The 21,463-nt window shown below is 39.3% G+C and overlaps 1 protein-coding gene across 3 annotated transcripts in view; it reads left to right on the top strand.

The window, feature by feature from the left end:
* The window catches only part of LOC109624845 (protein unc-13 homolog C), a 104,967-nt gene that overhangs the window by 61,739 nt on the left and 21,765 nt on the right, over positions 1-21,463 (top strand). For all 3 annotated transcript variants that reach the window (XM_069519816.1, XM_069519882.1, XM_069519732.1), the window contains exons 17-22: positions 4,326-4,459; positions 6,551-6,636; positions 17,875-18,001; positions 19,377-19,473; positions 20,739-20,882; positions 21,103-21,180. In XM_069519816.1, the coding sequence (XP_069375917.1) occupies positions 4,326-4,459; positions 6,551-6,636; positions 17,875-18,001; positions 19,377-19,473; positions 20,739-20,882; positions 21,103-21,180 (666 nt within the window). The remainder of the gene's footprint in view (positions 1-4,325; positions 4,460-6,550; positions 6,637-17,874; positions 18,002-19,376; positions 19,474-20,738; positions 20,883-21,102; positions 21,181-21,463) is intronic.

Below are 21,463 nucleotides of genomic sequence, written 5' to 3'. Positions count from 1 at the left end.
GTGTTATTTTCCATACATGTGTACACATACAACCGATTTTCAATGCGCCTGAATATTCCATTGCAACAGCCTCAGTTCCACCCACAGCTCTCTCTTTGGGGAATTGGTCCCATTCTCAGAGAGCATCCTTCAATCAGAGACTATGTTTGTATCACATTGTGAAAATTGATGAAGAGCCAGTCATATGCTAATGCCGATTTCTCCCACACAGGGACTGAAAGTACCAAACAATAAACGTAAACCACCAGCTACCCTCTAGAGAAGAGATGTGTTGCATGAATATTTCTGCTGGTCCCCCTCATCACTTTGTTCACTGGAAGGAGCAGAACGACACTGCACTCTTAGCTCAGTACAGATTTCAGCTCCTAATACAACTGAGGGTGAAGCCCATGGGTTGTTCACTGTAAGAAGACAGCAGGCTTTGTAATCACCTTAAAAATGTGTTTACACCAACCTGAGGTGAATACAGATAAGCAAGGGGAGTCGATGCACGTTTTAGTGAGACGCATACTGCATCCAGTTTAGTATGGACACAACCTTCAGTGTCCTTCATACATACATACAGTTATGCACGCGCACACACACACACACACACACACACACACAGACAGGTTTTGCAAAGCCAACCGACCTCCTGCAGAGACATTTGTTTTATTATTCATGTGACCAATTTAACAGAACTTTACCTTGCTGCATACCCCACCCCACATGGCCCAGGATTCTCATACCAGGCTTCTCTCTTTGAAGTAGGTATCACTATTCTAATTTCATAAACTCTGAGTTAGCGGTCAAAATGGATTGAAGGCCTGTTTCTTCTCTATCTTTGATCTAAACTCATAAATTGCTAATTTCTTTTTAGTGGTAATCACTTGTTAATCTCTCAGTATTTTGAATTTGAATGTGATTAATGTACCAAGCAAATCTGTCTTTGGGGTTTCTTCTCTTGATTGATGATCACTCTGCAAGGCGAGTTTATTTATATAGCTCAAAATTGCTTTTACAAATTCATGGAAATACAGAGACAATTTGACATTAAATATAAAAGAATTAAAATAACATTCAAAAAACAATAAAAACAAGGCCAGTCAAGTGTTTCACAGAGACACGGAATCAGTTATAAACAAAAGAATAAGAAAACACTCAAATTGCATTTCTGCAACTAAAGATTAAAATGCAAAGATTAAAAACTTTTTGATAAACAATATCATATTTGGAGGGCTTTAAAATATATATATTTAGATCATATAACATAAAAAAGTCGCCCGGGCTGTTGAATGCAGCACTGAGATCCACTAAAACCAAAACAAAATTTTGACATGACTACTCAGATGAATGTCATTTAAATCCTAAGTAAGTGGAGGTTCAGTGCTCTGATGGACCTCAGAATGCAGACTGAAAAGCATTAAAGAAAAGGTTTTGCACTGAGAAAGAGTTAAGATGCTGAAAGAAGTCTTTTCATTGATCTTTTCTCAAAAGAGAAAACCTTTTTTAATAAGGTTTAATAACAGCTGCCTTCAGGGCTCTTGAAAAAAGGCCTGACTGAAGAGAACTATTGACTATCTGTAGAACATCTAACTCAATGCATTTAGAAACATTTTTAAAGACGATGGCAGAAAGTCAAGGCCACAGGTCGTCAGCCTAAGGTGCTGAGTAGTTTTTGTGCTGGCTGCATTATCTCGGGGGTTCAAATGTGCCAAATGAGTCAAAATGTGAGGGTCAGTTTACCTGAGATGGAGTTTCAGATTGTTAGTTGACTTGTCGGCTCTTCTTCAGCTATAGGAGCACATAATGTGTCGATAATTCACTCTGTTTTGAACGCATGTAATCCCAGGTGCAAACATGTGTCCATCTTAAACTGCCCAACACCTTCTGCTTAACATGAAGCTCAGACCACCACCCTGTTACCTTCATATTGGAAAGCAGTGCATCTTTCATGTATTGCAACACAGCAAACATAACTGAAAACAGGAATAAGAAATTCACGAGTGTATTTAATATGATGATATTAGATTTCACCTCCATTGGAAGACACCAGTTCCTGGAAAAGTATTAATCTCTTTCTATGACTATGGCACACAACTTGATAGACGTTTGCATATTTCATCAAATGATTAAACTAGTGAACCATGGGTCGACATGATCAGCTGTCACTGAATCAGATGTAATCCCTCTCTGTGTTTCTTGTTCCTGTGAGATTAAATTCAGCGGCTTCTTCTGCTGCAATGTCTGCAAGACATGCAACAGCATTACATGCTCTGCATCAACGACGTCACCAGACACGAGTTGATTATTGTAGGGATTGATTAGACTAGAAGGATTGTATTGAGAATACATTGATTCATGTTGCATTTTCATTTCCCCAGCTCCTCCTACAATGACTCCTCTCTGTGCTGCACCACAGTCAATACACTGAAGGTTGTTAAATAATTCAACCTAACTGATTTGAGCATGTTTCATTTTAAACACAGTTTTAATCTGAAATGGATTTTGCTCCAGTCAGGATTACATACAGAAATGAGAAAACTGTGGATTGTAGCCTCCTTTTTGGAGGTAGGCCCCACAGTCATAGTTTATATTTGCTGCTGTCAGTGTGAATAAGCGTGGGTGTATTTATGTAAAATCGTGTCTCCGTATGATAAAGAGCCGTCAGAATTTTACAGTATCCACCCTCACTCAGTTTCTGTGTGCGGGGCAGAGTGAAAGGCCCTGACAGTGACTTGCTGCCTGCAGATCAGTATGGTCGCACCCAGTGTGGGGTGAACAGATGGTGGAGTCAGTAAGTGGTTTGAGAGTCGACACCTCTCACCTCGGGGCTGCAACAAGGATTTTCTGCAACACTCTGCATAGACAGATTACTGAAGAGTGATGATGTTTTTAAAATTACTTTAGGATTTTAGTCCCAACTCATTTTTCAACACTCATCGTTACTAGTGACAACTCATTTAAATTTATGAAAACAACAGGAGAACATTGAGTGCATCTGTTTCCAATGCACCCAAATAAACTGACCTTGTTCTAATAAAGAGGACGGTTAATGATCTGCCTTTTTCCACCATGCTATGAGAAACCATGATCTTATGCTCACTTGATGCAGTTCCTTCTTATCAAATTATACTTTCCACCGCACATTATGACAAATCCAGTGTCACAAAACTGCAGGAAATGGCCTCATCTCGTCAAATAACACTGTATTTCTTGTGACAGCTTCACAATAAAAGCCACTTTTCATTGTTAGCTAGCAGCAGCAGCAGGAAATGTTCATTCTGAATAAGCAAAATAAAAGTAATAAAAATAAGTGTAGCACAAACTCTTCATGCATGTGAAGGTGAATCCTGCACAGGGATGGCCGACTCCACCTTGAACAATGATGACTGCTATATTTGGCAACCACAGAAAATACATTGAAAGGCTGCCAGTAAGACAACTCTCACCATACCTGGTATTTAACTTGGTTAAATAATCTATGAAATTCTTTGTGATAATAATGTTTGAAATCTAATTGTGGGTGATCAGGGCTCAAATGAAGTCTGCATGCTTCATTAAAATTGTTTGAATACTAAATGTCCTTATATTGTACTATGTGGTATTTATCACCAGGGCAACACAGTGTTGCAGTTATTAGCACTGCATGTCACAGCAAGAGGGTACAAATCACATGTGCAGGTACTCTGACGTCCTCCCACAGTCCAAAGACATGGAAATGGAAATGATAATCTGTGCATGCGTGTGTGACAGACTGACAGACCTGCACCTCTTTATACATTCATGACACACACAGACAGCCGAGCAGATAGACGGACAAAGCAATGTAAACTGATACATTACAGCTTTCCACCCAACTACTACATACTCTCTGTGCTGTTATTGGCTGACTACACATCCAAAGATCACAGCCCAGAAACGACCTGAGCACCGCAAAGAAAGAAAAACATATGAAATCACTGTCAGAGGGCAGGGTCCCTGCTGATACTCTGCCACACACATCTAGGAGGTCGTCAGAGGTTATTTAGTGGGATTACTTTGTCTTACATTTTTTATGGAAAATCATCCAGAATAAATTTTATATGAACTGCAGTGCAGTAAAAAAATGCATAAAGACATCATGATAAGAATCTTCAATGATATAAATAACATTCAAATGCACTTACAAGTCTGTTTGTGCAACATCCATCTTTGGCTTTCTCTTTCTGATCCCAGACAACTTTTCATTTTTCCTTTCTAAAAACTCTCAACTAAAATTTTCTCAGCATCGCACAGACCGTCTCACCCTCCACACACTCAAGCTGTCTTCTAACTCTCACCTTCTCAACCCCCCACCCCCACAGAGCCGGAAGCAGGACATTCCCCGAGAGGAGCAGGGTCCATCGATAAAGAACCTGGACTTCTGGCCAAAACTCATCACTCTCATGGTGTCTGTTATCGACGAGGACCGGACGGCTTACACCCCAGTCATAAACCAGTATGTACCCCTTTACTGAACCATATGCTGTTTACTAAGAAATTGATTAGATACATAAAACTTCACCTAACTGGTTGTTATGCCAATACAATGATTTCCTTTCTGATACATTGTTGATCATTTGTTGATCCACAATTGTATACACTGTTTAAATTGTTAAACTTAATCTGAAATCCCATTGATAATGATAAACTGATTGGACATTTTTGTGGTAGGGATTTGTGTTTTGGAATGAAAAATAGATTACGAGCTGATAATATCTACTCGACTCAACATTTATTTTATTTATTTTTTCTCAAAATGTATGTTATTCTCAATGCATTTATTCATTTATTTAGCCTATTATTAAGGTCAATTTTGACTTTAAGGGGGAAACAAATGAGCTCCTGTTTTATCTTAGTAGTTATGGACACGTGAGGAGTTCATTATTGTGCATGAGAATTGTGAGGCAGCCAGAGAATCCAGCACTTTGTATGCTGAGCCTCGGTATGAATGGATGAAAGGGAAACTCAGTGTTGCTGAATTACATAACAGATAGAGATTTGTTTGAGAAAAGAAACGGGGACAGAGGGCTGGTTGTTATATTGAGCTGAGATACAGTGTAGGTGCAAAGCATTTAAGCTTGTGTCCTTCAGATGATTAAGTTAATAAAATCAAATAAATTGTACAACGTGGTGAAAATGGAACTCGCCTTAGAAGAAAATAAAATGAAGCATATTTTTTCTTTTGGCCTCACTCATGCACACACACATCCTCTCACACTTTCACATTCCCTCCTTGTTTTTCTTTTCTTTTTCCTCTTGCTGATGTATGATGCTTATTAAGACATGTCTATGCCTTGAGCTCCCTCTACTACACTGTCTAATGATAGATTTGCAATATTCATGTCCATTTCCTCCACATTCCCTTGTCCAGAGTGACAGAAAGTTTGATGCTTTTCCACGATGAACCCACGAGTGGAATTGGTTCCTTTTTAAATAATGGGAGCAGCTGCCAGAGAGAAAAAACGTTAGTCTATTGCTCTGTAATGTGAATGGTTACATAGGAATCTAGCCTGGAGATTTTCAAGGCAATAAACAACAGATCAACAGAATTTATTTTTTTAAATGGAAATGTAAAATTGGATGCTGCTGTTGTTGTTTTTAAAGTGTAGAGGATAAGAAGCTTTAGAGATTATTTCCAGAAATACACAAATAAACCGCAAAACATCATTTATTTTATCCAATTAAAATAGATTTGAAACCATCTACATGGCATGCACAGCAGCTGCAGATGTTACGTTCATTTTCGATATGAAGGTTTTGATTGTCTGCCTCGCCTACTGCATGTGGGCATGCGACGAGACTGAGGAGGAACGGAGGTGGAGAGATTCTGATTCTAAACTATTAGGCTGGGAGACTTTTTTCTCTCCTCCGGGATTCACTGGGAGCACAGATCCACCATCTAGTCTCAGTGTTTGTTCACTTGCTCCTCATAATAATGCATCACAGTGGGGCTTGGTTGAGGAAAGAGTTTGTGTGAACAGTACGTGTGTGTGTGCACACTTGGGCTCTGGTTTCTGCGGGAGGGTCCTTGCTGAGCAGATGATTACTGCCTCAATATGTATCAGCGGAGAAATGTGTTTGTTATTGGAAAACAATGCAGTCGCCCGCAAAACATTTCCAGATAGATTGAACTTTCTCAGTACAGGGTCAAGTCATCCATAAATGTCCTCCCATCATTGTCTAAAGACACAGATAATTAAACCATTGGCATCACGCATTCAAGCTTTGACTGAAAATCCATAGCCATTCAAAATAGCAGATTACTTACCAAATGGGTTGCCACCCTCTGTCTCCTTCCTTCGCTATGTCATTTCCTCCTGCACCGTTTCTCATTTCTAAGCCAGGGCCCCCAGTCCACCCCAAGTCAACCAGGTGGAAATGACGGGTGGGATTATTAGATTATGAGATTCACCAAGCATGTCTTCTCGCACATCTGTTAAGTCGTTTGTAAGGATATTTCTGGCCTGGGCCGAGGCAATAGGCTGCCCAGCCGAGAGTGTCATTATACAGAAACGAGTCTGATTGGAATCCTTTTCAATTCCACCAGGTTTCCACAGGAGATGAGCGTGGGCAAGATCAGCGCCGAGATCATGTGGAACCTCTTCGCCCTGGATATGAAGTATGCAATGGAAGGTAAGTGAGGCTGCCGGTCAAACATCTGTATCTCCTGCATGAGGGTGTAAGAGCTGAAGATAAATTATATATTGGTTGATTTATTGATTGAATGATTGATAATAAAGAAATAATGGTTATCCCTTTACAAGAAGGTGCTCTACATTCTAATCTGATGCTCTCTGCCTTCGCTGCAACATCACTGGGGAATGTTGGACGTGTTAGTGTGTTGTACCTCTGTGTGTCTGAGCCCTGTTTATCAGCTGGTGTCACAGTGTTGTTTATCGGCTGCGTCTGACTGTGGTCAGCTCCACTGCCTATCGAGATTACACTTCCCTAATTTCACTCTATTGATCACGATAGAGAAACTCCTACATTTTCTTGTTCCTCTCCTTCAAGATAAACAATTCACAAGTCAGTGGCACAATCAGGAACAGACGGGATGTTGCGTTAGTGTGTTTGTGTGTTTTTTTACCCATGTATTGCAAGCTTTTTCCCAATTAATATGAGAAACACAAAATTAAGATATGCTAGTTCTCTTATTGATGGAGAACGTGAGGGTTTAAGTGATTTACACTTCAGTAAATTTGAGTTAAATGTGTGGTAGTGATGACACAGTCGTGTCTCTCATATAAACACAGGACTAATGTGCAGCATTTTAAAACATGGCCATCAGAATGCAATGGTAGGTATAATTGGTCTGAACTGTTTGAAATATTGTTTTCAAAATTTACTCTAATAACCATTTCAGACATTCACATAATTTTGATGTCCTTGTTGTGGCCTAATAAAAGCAGGACTGACCTAAATATATTACAGTGTAAATGCAAAAAGGAAGGACCTACGATCTGCTATCTAACAAGGACCAAAACAATCAATACGTCTACTATCACCAAATACTTGTGTGTAAATCAGCATAGCGGTCATGTAGCGCCTGATTCAATAGAATTCAGTGGTAGTGTAAACTTCAATATATTAATATAGATTGTGTTAACACAAGGCAATCTAATTTTTTTCCAAAGACAGCAGAGACTTGCAGTGATCAAGCAGTAAATCCCAGATCTGCTCTTCTAGCACATTTAATGTGGGGTTTGACTTCAGTCCCCACCCCCTCTTTCTCAATCTTACCTCCCAAAAGGCAGAAAAACCTTTAGGGGTTTATTGAACTATCTGCTTCTCTAGGTTGGAGGCTCCTGGATCAAACCCCACAGAGAAACAGGCTGGGAGGTGCAATGCAGAAGGGGATTAATGGTACTGGGGTTGTTGATGAATGTTAAAATGGCTGTGCGTGTGTGGTGTGTACGGGGAGAGAGAACCCGGGGTAATGATTTGTTTGAATGTTTGCTATGAAGTTTTACTCACTATTATGTGTCTAAACAGCCGTGAGGCTCTTTGAGCTTCATTATGCAGAAATCATGCAACATGACATTCATACATTATTCTCAAGTTTACCAAATTCAAGTGGAAAAGGTAGGATGTAAGAAAACATGGAACCAAATACGATTAACAATATCATTTCTTTGCGTTAAGGTTGTGCAAATCAATGTTATTCCTGTTCCTGAACCATTAACACTGCTCGACCCACAGTGGAGCTCAGTAATTCAGGATATTTAAAGCTTAATCAGGGGAGAACTCCATTTAATTCATATTAATTGTTTTAAAAGTTGTTAAGCGTGGTCGTTTTTTTCTTGTAAATTGCTTGAATCACTTTACATCACAGGATGAAATGATTTGAGAGCAGAGGGGGCGATGAATCAGGTCATTTATGACAAACACAAACATTTCTGGACTAACACACACACACACACAGACTCTCAGGCACACATACTGCTGCCATTACATGTCTTTCGTCAAGTTACTTCTTGGTAATCTTGAGGACAACATGTTGCTCGAGAATAAGTCATGGCCCGATCTTTCAGAGTTGACAATAGTAGCAAACACAGAAAAAAAAAAGATCAACACAAACTCTTGCAAGGCAGGGACACTGACTAAATCCAAAACGCACTTTGGCAGTTCTTGGATAATGGCTTTCCTTGGCCTCCAGGACTCCATTGGGTTGTCACAGACGATTCTTCGCTGAATCTCCTCCATGTACTTGGTCATTATTTCCTGACCTGCTGCCTCCCAGGTTGGATATAAGATAGGAGTATCTCTCAGGGGAATATAGGGCACCGGTGAGGGAGTTGCAGTGGCTCTAGGGTGAAGAAGATTGCCATTCCCAACACAATTTTGGAAATCAGATCAAATATTTTTAACCACATATTCCACATTATGTCATGCTCTTATCTATTATTATCTCCCCACTATAGCATATAAACTACTGCAATATGTTTCCATATTAATCTTTCCTCTTCCATGTTGAATGATGGGTGTGGTATTTGCTTCTTTAACGATGACAAAAGAGGTGGAGATGGTGCTGCAAGAGAAGCTGTGTTATCCGACTGAGGTCACAGATGGAAAAGCTTTTTCTACTGTGAGTGAGAGAAAAAGCAGAGCTTATTAGTTTGGTCCATTTTATAAATAAAGCAACAGGTCAGAACAGGAGTTATCTCAGGGCACATTTCATATAGAGCAGCTCTAGACCTCACACTGTAATATTATCGGTGATTTATCCTCATTTACCTGGCACATTCCCACTGCTCTCTCCATACCATATCATCTTGAGTTGCTATGGTAACCTGGTGCCAAGTGGAGACACTGCAATCTCCCGCATTTTGTTAAACTCACTGGGTGCATATACAGAGCGTATAGATTCTTTGCATGCAATATGATTCTATGTGCGATAGTGTATAATGTGATCTGCTGGCCAGATAAATGTACAGAATGCATATTGAGGATTAACTATAAAAATGTGCCCATGCATCAGATTTTTAAGAGACAGGTGTAGATTCCTATGTGTGGATTTTGCATTTCTGCAGTGAGGTAATGAGCAACCTTAGAGCAGCATGTCTGGATTATGTGAGCTGAGAGTCATAAGACTTCATTATTCCACGATTCAATTTGTGTCAATTTTTACATTTAAAATATTCTAGTGAAATGAATAGTGGTGTCTATGTGGAGTATTTACTGAAAACTAATGAAGCAGCAGTCTAAGCTATCAGAAACCTCTGCCTGGCACTGGTGGTGTTATCGAGTTATTCTCAGACTCTCTCAGCTTTCGGTGACAAATAGATTAATACTACTTGTTACCTCATTGCCTTCCTGTGCCCTAAAGAGAAAAATCATTTTAAAAGAGATTCTTCCAATGGTGACATCTTTACAGTATGTTTTAATACAAACCAGCACATTAAGTGGCATACTTTAGAGGTTGGAAGTAACCCAGAAATCTGGTTTGAGAAATTTCAATGAGCAAACTGTCAGGGACTTCTCTGATAATAAAGTGAATACCTCCAAAATGTGTTTAAAGCCAGAGTTGGAAGTTGTGTTATGTTTACTCTGAGTGTTGAGCTTCAGCTGCAACATGTAAGAATCTTCACGTCTTGTGCATCATGTGTTAAAGAGCAGATCTCAAGACCTGCCCAGAATCGCAATGGTAATTTCTCAGTGGCAATGAAAATAGAAATAATGAAATGATTTAATAAGTTAGGGTAGTTCTGTTTTTTCTACCACGGGAGACAGCTCAGCCAAACTAAAACAGTACTATACTTCTCCACAACAGATTTATTATTTTCAAAGCTTCTCTGCAGTTTGGCTCAACAAAGTAGTTTCATTTTAGTACAATAAGATCATCTGTCTTTGCACTGTGTTGAGGATTATACACGCAGTAAATCATGAGACGGAAGGAGGAGCTGTGTCTCTGTGTTTGTAGGTGTGTATATCTGAATCAGGCTGGTAGCTGAATTGTTGAGTTTGACAGCTCATAAACCACATAATGTTGTGGTGCAAACATAAATCAAAATAATATGCTTTACTAGATAGATTGTAAAACAACATGAAAAACCGGAGGTGAGTAGAAACTTTGAGACTGTCCTCTTGTAAAAGACAAAAATAAGATTCCTTAAGTGATGTGTGCAACAGCTCTCTCTACTGCCACTAGAGTTTCTGCTGTGTAATTGCAGTCATATGTTCATAGTCTTTCCATATTATGTTTTACTTAAAGGCTACTTAGTCACTGTTGGTTTTTGTATGTTCAAATATTTTTATAATATTGGTTATTGTTTTTTGCCGTGGTATCAAATTGGGTGTTGAGAATCGTGTTGGTATTGTATCAGTATCAACTGCAAAATATTTAGTATCGTGCCATCCCTAATTAGCATCGATGTGCATATTTGTGCGTTTGTGTGCGTGTGTGTTGTGATGATCTTTAGCGGAAAAGTGCACAATTGGCAACTGTACATGTGGGCAAGATCACATTTGTGTTGTATGTATGCTGCACACACATGAATCCAGCAGCGTGTATGTGGACGTTCCATCACATGTGCATTTACTGTATGTGCTTATACACAGTGAGTAATAATTAGATGGTGTTTACATAAGAAGGCACAGAGAAGTGGCAGGGCGGCCGACAGAGACACCCTGAAGGAGGAGGGTTAAAATGGCCTGCTGTGTTGGTCTGTGTCTCTCCATTTGTGTGTGTGTGTGTGTGTATGTAGCTGTGTGTGTGTGTGTGCGCATGTGTGTGTGCCCATTTATGCAACTACCCATTTGTGCAAGCATTTGGTTGTGCAAGTAAGTAAGGAAGAATGAATGACAATAAAAAAGGAGTGTGTGTGTGTGTGTGTGTGTGTGTGTGTGTATGCGTGTATGCACATTACTTAATGAAGTCTTTGATGCATCCTCTGCTTCCTGCTCTGAGGCCTTCGGTGCTTGTGCTGGTACAGAAATGGATGCTGCTAATTTTAGAGTCTCTGTGTGGATCTCTCAATGTGTGAGAGAGAGACACACAGAAGGAGGGAGTGAGGGAGGACACGAAAAGAGAAGAAGAAATGGGGTGTGTGTGTGAGAGAGAGTGAATGAAGATGGCTGAAGCTAAACTCACTCTGTCATTCACTTATTCCCTTTTACCTACATGGAACTTTGGTTGTAAGGTCAGGTTTCGCTTAATAATTATTAAATACAATAATTATCACCATTTTCCATGTTCCACTTATTCACAGCTAAGATAAAGGGTTAATATCAATCATTTTACTATGTTTTGGCAGCAAAGAATCACTGATAAAGTGGAGAAAAACGAATGCAATGAGAATACAGTACACGCTGTACATGCAATGTATAGATGTTTAATGGCCATGGCCTCTGGAGCATGTCATTAAAGATCCAGTGCTCCAGCAGCCCATTAACTCATCTTCGGTCTGTTAGAACAGCTTCACTGTGCAGAATATTTTAATTGAATTTCAATTAATTTACCTCAGCAGTGGGAGTTTTGTTTTTCCACTGAAAGACGTTGTTTATGGGACTGAGGCATGGCTATAGGTTCTGTGTTGTTTGCGCTTTTTAATAAGCTCCAACTGTTTGTCTCTAATGCCTCTTTGCAGATTTTCACTTTACACTTATCTCTGATCTCTCTGTTCCTCAGCTAACAGCTCATGGCTTTAACACTGATGGAATTTATAGAGCATTGAGGTCCTGTTCAAGCTTTGTAGGTGGTGCATTCACTTCAATCAATTCTCTCCATCTTTCAATGCAGAGATCCATCTTCAGGCTCCAATAAATCCCTTTTCTTTTAGGTATTTCATGCACAGTTTGCTATTCTAGTGTATCAAATATAGACAAATATTGAACTAAATTAATTTATAAACTGATGAACACAAATTATAGTGATGTATAGTGAACAAGAATGGGCTCTTATTAGTGAGTTATTATGGGTACATCATGCTTAATGTGTAGTTAGTGTCTCATTGGTCTGTGGTGTTATAGCAAAGCTGTGTCAGTAGGTCCTGTGTAACAGCTTAGGAAGCCCTCTGACAGAACTGGGTCGTAAGCCAAGATGAAGGACTTATGACACAGAGAAAACCATACTGACATTAGCCGCCATTCTGGTCCTCTGAGTCTTCTGCTTCAAACAGTCCAGCACACACGCTCCTATAGATATGTTTACTGAATGGTAATTGGAGGATGGAAAAGCTGTGGTGAACCACTGCACTTCATCATAATATCCATGGCATTTAAATCAATGAAGCAGAGAGTGAGTTTTGTCTGTCCCTGTGGGCTGAGTCAGACAGGATGACATCCTCACCAGGGACCTGGAGCCTACTCCTCCCCCTGGACAGCCCACACTGTTTACCACCAGCGGGACACAAAGCCACACACAAGCACACACATGCAAACACAGACATGAGGGCCCTGTCTTAACAGCCCGATTGCAATGCTACATTATGTGCCCACTGACAATCAGAGCACACTCAGGCACACTTTTAATATGTGTTGTTAACGTAACGTCACAAATATGCATGCATGCATGTTCATGCATATTTGCAAAAGCATGATTTCATTGGAATTTCAATAGGATGCGCACGGTGATTAATCATTGTCTTTTCAGCTAGTTTCGTTATTTATGTAACAGCTCTGCCAATCACAGTAGCCTGTAATCAAAGTGTCACTCCAAATGTAGAAGAGAGACCAGACTGGCCTCTCCAAACATCGTGTTGTCGAGCAGGAGGTAGAGAGTGGTGATGTGCAAATGAACACTGCCACAAGTCATTTGCATGATTGTATATTGCTAATTTATGCTGACTTTTCGTACAACAACAAACAATGTAACCATCTTTGCCCACATGCTTCCATGCATCCTTAACAGTGGCATGGTTGTTAGCCAATACATATCCACTAAACAGCACAGATGTGAGAGTTTCTGACATTTTTTATCTGTAAAAACCAGGGATTTAGAGAGAGCGATTTCTTTTTTATGGTTTTGTACTCAGTACATCCAGAATCTCACAACTACAGTATATCTGTGCTTTGTAACACTTGAATCAAGAAGTGTGGTTGCATGTCAGCCTGGTGTTAGTCCCACATCCCCAACCAGAGACAGATGTAACACATATCAGTCCTGGCACCTCAGATGTCAGATGAATTAATATGAAGGTCTTTATATAGTCTACACACAGTCATAGATAACAGATGCTGTGGATCATTCATTTATAATGATTCATTTTGCATGTTTTGCCTGTCTGTCAACAATTTGCATTTTTCTGTTCAAATATCTTTGAGGTGAGGACATTTTTATTAATTCCACAGTTTTACAGAAAATCCAACTCCTTGTGTCATTTGCAGTCAACTGTTGTTGTGTTATTGATGTCTCTCTCTTCAAACCTTTGCATCAGTCACAGTGTGCAGGGCGCACACATGTCAAATAAAAAGACAACTCAGATTTCAAGGTCAGTAAAATAACAGATTGTAGTGCTCCTTGCTCCAGACTTTGTGACGCCTCAAAAGTAGCACAGAGTCAAAGACGCACATACATGCACAGAATGTGAAAGGCTTTTTTATCTTAATGTGTCATTACCTGTGACACTACAATGAAGCCTCAAGAGGATGTATTTGCATAAAAAGCATGAATAAATATGAACTGGCTGACTTCACAAAATGAGAGATTTTCCATTTGAGAAAATCTGAACACCTAGGCTTCCAAAAATAATTGCTGTCATTGAAGTGAAATTCATCAATGAATGATAAATGAATCATATTGAGGTTCCACAGCCTGTAATTAACTTTTTTTGAGAAGGCTGTGAATGTTTAATAAAAATTAATACAAGAAGTGTCCGTTTCTGGAATTATGACATATTAGAAAATGATGTCTCAGTCTGTATTTGGATAGTCACGTGTATTATTGCAAGGTTTTTAAAACGCTGCTTCCTGAAGCCTCATCTCTCACTGACTCTCTCCTCTATTCAAACAATCACATTGGAACCAGTGAGTGGAAAATGATTTCCTTTTGCTTCTATTCAGAGCGTGCAAAGAAGCGCATTCTTTCTCTCTATGCTTCTGATTTCTAGAGACAGGATATGAGCTTTGTGACTTCTAAACTGAAGAGTTTTTGAAAGCCAAAAGCTTTCAGAAGGACTGTTCACTCTGTTAACCTCTGGCACATATCCCTGTCTTCTCACTACGGATTCTGAAAGAAACATATTATTTGGCAATATTTGGGCGAACCATTTTGTTCAGTAAAACTGGAGTTGTACATCAGTAATGTTGATTTATGACAACAGCACGTACTCTCCATCAATGCAACAGGGATTGTCAAAGCAGGCAATTGTCTGGGGGCCCCCAGGAATGGCTGATTAGGTTAGTCCACAGCAATGACAAGTTCTTGAGAGCCCCCTAAAATTCTACTATCGCCTAGGTACAGTAGACTGCAACAACACCATAGTCCGGAAGATGAAGAAGGTTGGCGGTTTGAACCCCGGCATCTGCATTCCCATTCCCACATCTTAACCCCAACATGCCCCTGACAGTGTTTGAATGGTGTGCAATTGAAAAAGTGCTGTGTATAGAAGTGCTGTATGTGTGTGTGATTGGGTAAATGCAACATGTACTGCAAAGCTCTTTGAGTTGTTGATAAGACTGCTATATAAGTACAGTCCAAATAACATTTAGAATTTACCATTGCCTGGGGTCCCCAAAGTCCCTTGAAACTCTTCTCTCGTACAATCTCTGTATGAATAAAAGACCAACTCCAGTGTATCTTCTCCTTTCTAAGGATTAAATATTGAATTGTACATTTGAACACATACAGGTAAATAATGTATGTTAATTACACATATGGAATGTGGAATTGAGACGAGCGTTGGGTAGCAGGCGTTGCACTATTCATTGGGGTAAGCTCTCAGGTTCTTATCAGGATTAAGGCACAACAGCTAAGGTGCTGGAATTAAAGATTTCTTTGACATTCTTTGGATGTGTCTTCCATCTGCAAGATAATATTTGTGTCTATTTCTGAATTACAATTTAAAAACACACTTGATGCAAATATAAAAGAAATCTATCATGCTCCTTCATTTCCCTGCTTCTTCAGGTCTGTATAAGATCTAGTTTGGTTTCCACTTAAGAGCAAAATGTTGTCCGTCACAGTGCACACAAGCCAATAAAATAAAATTTGTTTCAAATTATGATTTTATGATCAGATTCAGTTTGCTCACTCCCCATATTTAATCTGATGAAAACTGCAGCAGCTGCTATAAGAAAACTGCACTTTACTATAGAGAATAGGATTACATGGCAAGTGTGTGTAGTGAATCAAAAGTCCCCAAAAACTGAAACAAAACAGAGAAGGATAGGTGCACAGAGTATAAGGGATGAGGTGGACTGATTATTATCTGGTAAGGATGACATTTTGTCAACTAATACATATACAGCATTTAGCAAGTGATTATAAGTGTAGTTGTAGATTTTGTTTTTGTGTTTTCATGACACTAATGTTGTAACACTAGATATGGGTTGTAGTACTTCCAACCAGGATTCTTTGTTACTCTTATATGAACCTCTTCCATTTGCATTTCAATATTTGCCGAAACTAGAAATTCACCTTCACAACCAAATAGAATAATTACACAATTTATAAATAGTTTTGATGAGTTGAGTCATATTCAGCTGTAAAATCAGTGAAGTTTCCCCTTTAATTTCAAGTGTCCTTGTACCTGAAGTACAGAATAAGTTTGAGTTTGTGTCTTCTGGTCATGATAAAGATTGTAGGAAGATCCTTTTTAAAAGAAAAAAGAATTGACTGTTAAGAGGTGAGATACTTTGCTGTCAAAGTCAGAAACCACTACTCACCCAACCACACACCTTACGTGTCAAACAAACAAATTCTCTAATGAACTAAGCCTTTTCTCTTTCTTTTACAATGTCCGCTCTCTCACTTTGAAAATATATCTATATATATATATCTTATCTGTGTTGCAATGATGCTTTCCCATATTTTTATTTCAATGAAGGAACAAATGCCTCCATGATTGTCAATACTGCCAAAATATTTCCTTATCTCTCTCATTCTTCTTATTGTCGTTGAATCATCTGCAGAAATATAGGAAAGACATTTCAGTTTAGGCAGCATTGCTGTAGCAGAATTGTTTTCTTCTTATTGCTCGTACTCCCTTGTTTTTCCCTCTGTAGCCTCATATTCCTCCCACTGTTTTTGCTTCATTGGTTTTGTTTCTTTTCCCTCTTCTCTACTTTCTTCTCTTCCCTTCCTCTCTTGCACGATCACCATCCATTTCTCCTCTGGGGGATCCCATAGAAATGTTTAATTGTTTTGAAATGTCTACAGTGAGCTTGACTGAATGACTCAGCAGCCATGTCAGCCGACATGAAAGTCTTAATCCATTGCAGCTTCAGTTTGTTTGCAGTCATTCAATGACTTCCTTCCTTTTGAAGAGAGCTGGGGGCTTTTGGAAGCTGATTTTCTCTCCTTCTTTGATAGCTTCACACTCTATGTAAGTCTGTTGAGGTGTCAGATTTAATGCGACCACAGCTACCGTGGTCCATTTTATGCTTATTACACATTTGCACTTTGCCATCAGTGTGTGTTTCTATACTTGTGTCTGTTACAATTTTTGCAGGAAGATGTTCAAAAAAGAAAAAGAAATGCATGCACCAAATTGATTATTTTATATTTTGTTGCTGCAGTGTTGATTTACAAGTTACTGTAACCCTCCTTTCTCAGTGTGTAGCATGCTCCAGCTCCTCTGGACAGGGGGTAACAAACAGGCTTCAACTGCTCTTTATGGACAGCTCTTTATTCTTCTTTTCAACTCACTCTGGGTTAACAGTCACCTCACTTTTTTTCTCGCGTTGCACAGGGCTCTGTCACATCCATACCTTTCTGCCTCAAACAACGGCAGGTGGGAACTAATTACTCTGTGGCAAAGGTACATGCAGCTGCAGCTTGGAACACATGAAAATCTACAAATGAAATATGTATTAAAGTGCTATGAATGATGATGACAGAATTATGTATTTAAAGTTTAAACTCTGCCAGTGCACAATAAAGCTGTGGTCGCCCATCTCCCCTCTCCTCCCTACATTGAATCTGGTTCAGCTAGAGGTTTCTTCCAGTTAATGAAGTGCTGCTCATTGTGCAAACTGTTTTTCAAATGATTTTAAGGTCTTGAACTTCTACGTAAAGTGCCCTGAGATACTGTATATTAAGATATATATTATATATTATAATGTGTACTATAACTGCAATTACATTACTCTGCTGTTTGGTCTTCCCAGTGACACTGGTGTTTGAGGCTTGTTATGGTTTATAAGAATTGTGTTGTTAATGGATACTGTACATGCTAACATGTGTGTTTCTTGTTCTTTTTGTTTTCATTACAGAGCATGATAAGCATCGCCTATGCAAAAGTACTGAATATATGAATCTTCACTTCAAAGTCAAATGGTTCCATAATGAGTACGTCCGCGAACTACCGGCTTTCAAGGGTGTTTCTCCTGAGTATTCTCTGTAAGTGTCTTCTCATTTTCGCACATGTATTTTTAGTATGTACAAAAGATACACCGTTAAGGCAAATTAATGGGAATATAAATAAAACATGAACGGGCTGCTTGTAACACCCCAGTTAACTAAGGGCAACAGGAATCTAAGAGAAAAAGATCATCTTAATCAGATCTGAGAAATTTGATGCAGAGAAAAAGTTAAATAGCTTCAGCATGAAAATGTATTCCCCTTCGAATAAATCAACAGACAGATCTGATTGATAGATACATGTTTATTGGCCACTTATGCCACTAATTATTGGCCAACCCCCCAATTTAAAAAATTAAAGTATGGCAAGTAATATTTATTATAATGTTTATTTATTTAAATAATTATTGCTGTCAATGAGATAAAAAGACAAAAGTAGTGGCTCAAAGATATATCTATGCGGGACTCCACATGAGACTGTTTTGTAGTGTGAGGAAATATTTCATTGCTACTTGCAACCCCTCAAAAGAAAGATTCTTAAATGGTCAAGGATTTATATGTGATGACTATAGATCACGATGCCTCAGCTCAGTTCCTGTTTGAGCCTAAATCTGCAAACATGTCAGGATGATGTGCTCGGAAAACAAACTGATCATAAACTGATTTTCATTAGTGAACAAATTTACACTGTGAATTCATAATCGCGTATTGCAAAACAAATAACTGGAATATAAACATGTGTAATGTAAGGAGCGGATTTAACTCTCTCTCTCTCTCCCATCCTGTCAGTCTATCAGAGTAATGGCTCGCCCTTCCCATCTCCAACACTGTCACTCAAACACCATCTCTAGCAGGATTGATTTTTCCAGAGGCGTACACATCATACAATGACACACACAAACACACACACACACACACACACACACACACAGACTGTCTCTCGTTCTCTGTCGCCACACCCACCCGATTTATTGGCCTGCCCTCCCGTAGCAGATGCCCTTAGCGTAAGTACAAAGCAGTTTTGGGGGACATCCGTTGCTCTGAGGACAAGCTCAGGCACTATATTAAACAAAGAAATGGCAAAGTGAAACAAACAGAACAGCATTACAATTCCACTAACAAATGTACTTCCTGACCCGCCTCATCCAGCCCAGTCTGTCCTTTGCTGTCCTCTGTCTGCGCCTTGCAGTCTAATCTGTCCACAAACTGAAACCTGATATCAATGCTCACAAGAAGTGCAGCCTTGGCAAAAATCACATTTCCCTTAAATGCAAAAGTTGCTCAATAATTTTTGAATAACTAAAAGGCCCTGGTCTCTGAAGTGTTCTCATGCAGTAAACGTTCACTGATGTGGTACCGCGGACAGATGAAATGTGATTTGACCCCTCGATGATAGAAGGTTTTTCTTTTTTAGGTGGTTCGAGCCATTTGTCATTCAGTGGCTTGATGAGAACGAGGATGTCGCCATGGATTTCTTAAACGGAGCCCTGGAGAGGGACAAGAAAGATGGAGTGAGTACAGCATTAAATTATTCCTCAATGTGTAGCTTTATATTTAACCAACACAGCCACTTAAGGCTGATCTCTTAGTCACTCCCTCCAGAGACTGGATTTACCAGAGTAAATGGAGGGGGGGGAAACTTCTCTCACAGTGACATCACAAGACAAGAATAATGTGGACAAAAGCAGTGCTGTTTCCACTGACACCTGTCGCAAAAACCTCTGTGAAAAAGTGACAGACATGAGGCGAGTTCAGGGCACACACAAAGAAAACACCACGACCCCACAGCTCTCTTTAGATTCTTTAAAGTGTAATGATATAAAATGAAACAACTAGTTTCATCCAACAATCAGTTTACATCCTCTTCTCAGACCTCTGTCTCTTGCCCCAAATACAAACTGAGAGAGCGATTCCTGGGTGCACGTACCAAAGAGCAACATGTGAAGGGGGTTAAAAAATCATGTCATATATAAATAAAGATACATAAAATATGATCCCATTTGTCAGTAAAGACAATCTTCTAAAAGTTTTTGGATTCAACAATGGCAATGAGTATCTACATACTTTCATACTCCCCCCCTCCTCTTTTTGTGGGTAAAAGGAACATCCTGAGACAAGTAGTGTAGTATAGGAGATTAAAGTTGCGTGGAATATCACACCATACCATCACAGCTGTGTGCAGGATGCATAGCAATGAGGTAATGCATTGTAATTCTCATTCTGATCTCATCCATGAGAGATCTGGAGTTGGTGCCATTCTGTCCAGGTTAGCCTTTAGCCTAAACAGAGGCTTTTCCACCGTGACTGCAGTAAATCCATCCTGACCACAGATATTGGGAATAGTTTATAGAAAAAGCTAATTTTCTCCCCGATTGTCTCATTTACTGTTGTCAGTCATAAAGAGGCAGCAATATTCAAAGAAACAAAATATCAAAAAGTTAAAAGCTCACACTTTTGCTTGAAAACATGAAATTTATGATAAAGTACAACCTTTAGGGTCAAACACGAATAATTGTTAGAATTGTTCAAATGTTATTAGTGCACCTCAACAGTTAAAGTCTAAATCAAGGATGCTACAGAACCTGTGATGTAGTCACAGCGAAATGAAATGAAATGACTTAATAAAGTTACACCATGATGAAGGGCTTAAAGGTTTTGAGATCTGAGACTCAACATCCATCTTTCTTTCTTTTCTTTCCTGTCTTTCTCCTCAACCCTTCATCCTTCTCTTCACCCTCACATCCGCCATCTCTAATATTGTTCCTTTTTTCCACAGTTTCAGCAAACCTCAGACCACGCCCTCTTTTCTTGTTCGGTGGTGGATGTGTTTACTCAACTAAACCAGAGTTTCGAGATTATCAAGAAGTTGGAGTGTCCGAACCCACAGGCTCTGGCTCACTTCATGTGCCGCTTTGCAAAGGTCAGCATCTTTGGAAAAGCCCCCCCACTGAGCCCTGAATACTCTTGCTGGGAGTGATAACTGCCACTTTAAGAGTTTGACATTGATCTAACAAGACTATTTGATAAATTCAATCCTTTTGAAATCTTTGCTTTAACTTTTTCAAGTTCAGTTCCAGACATTCAATTAAAGAAGAGCTGAAAAACAGTAATTATAAAACTGTCTCTCTCGCTCCCCACAGACTATCAACAAAGTACTTCTGCAGTATGCTGCAATCATATCCAAGGACTTTCCATTACATCTGAGTAAGGAGAATGTGGTAAGTGCCCACTCAAAGTCTGCAAATGTTAAAAACTAAGTTGCTGTATGGTTTCAAATACAGATGTGGTAAGTCAGATGATGGTGTTTCCATGATAACTGTTGGTAGCAGTTGGCATGGAGACCATGTGGAAAATGTTTAAATAGAAACCCAGGCTTATCTGCCCTGTCCTGTTTTTAGTAATACTCTTAACTTAGAGCTGATATTGCTCATTTTAGAGCTCCAAGCTGTTAATGGAAAGCCATTGGTATTTTTTGGGTTCTCTGTCAATTGTTTAATGTGA

This window comes from Paralichthys olivaceus, chromosome 1, assembly GCF_024713975.1.
Source record: "Paralichthys olivaceus isolate ysfri-2021 chromosome 1, ASM2471397v2, whole genome shotgun sequence".
Lineage (NCBI taxonomy): Eukaryota > Metazoa > Chordata > Actinopteri > Pleuronectiformes > Paralichthyidae > Paralichthys > Paralichthys olivaceus.
Note: the sequence above shows the minus strand (reverse complement) of the source record. Positions and strands in the feature narration are given on the sequence as shown.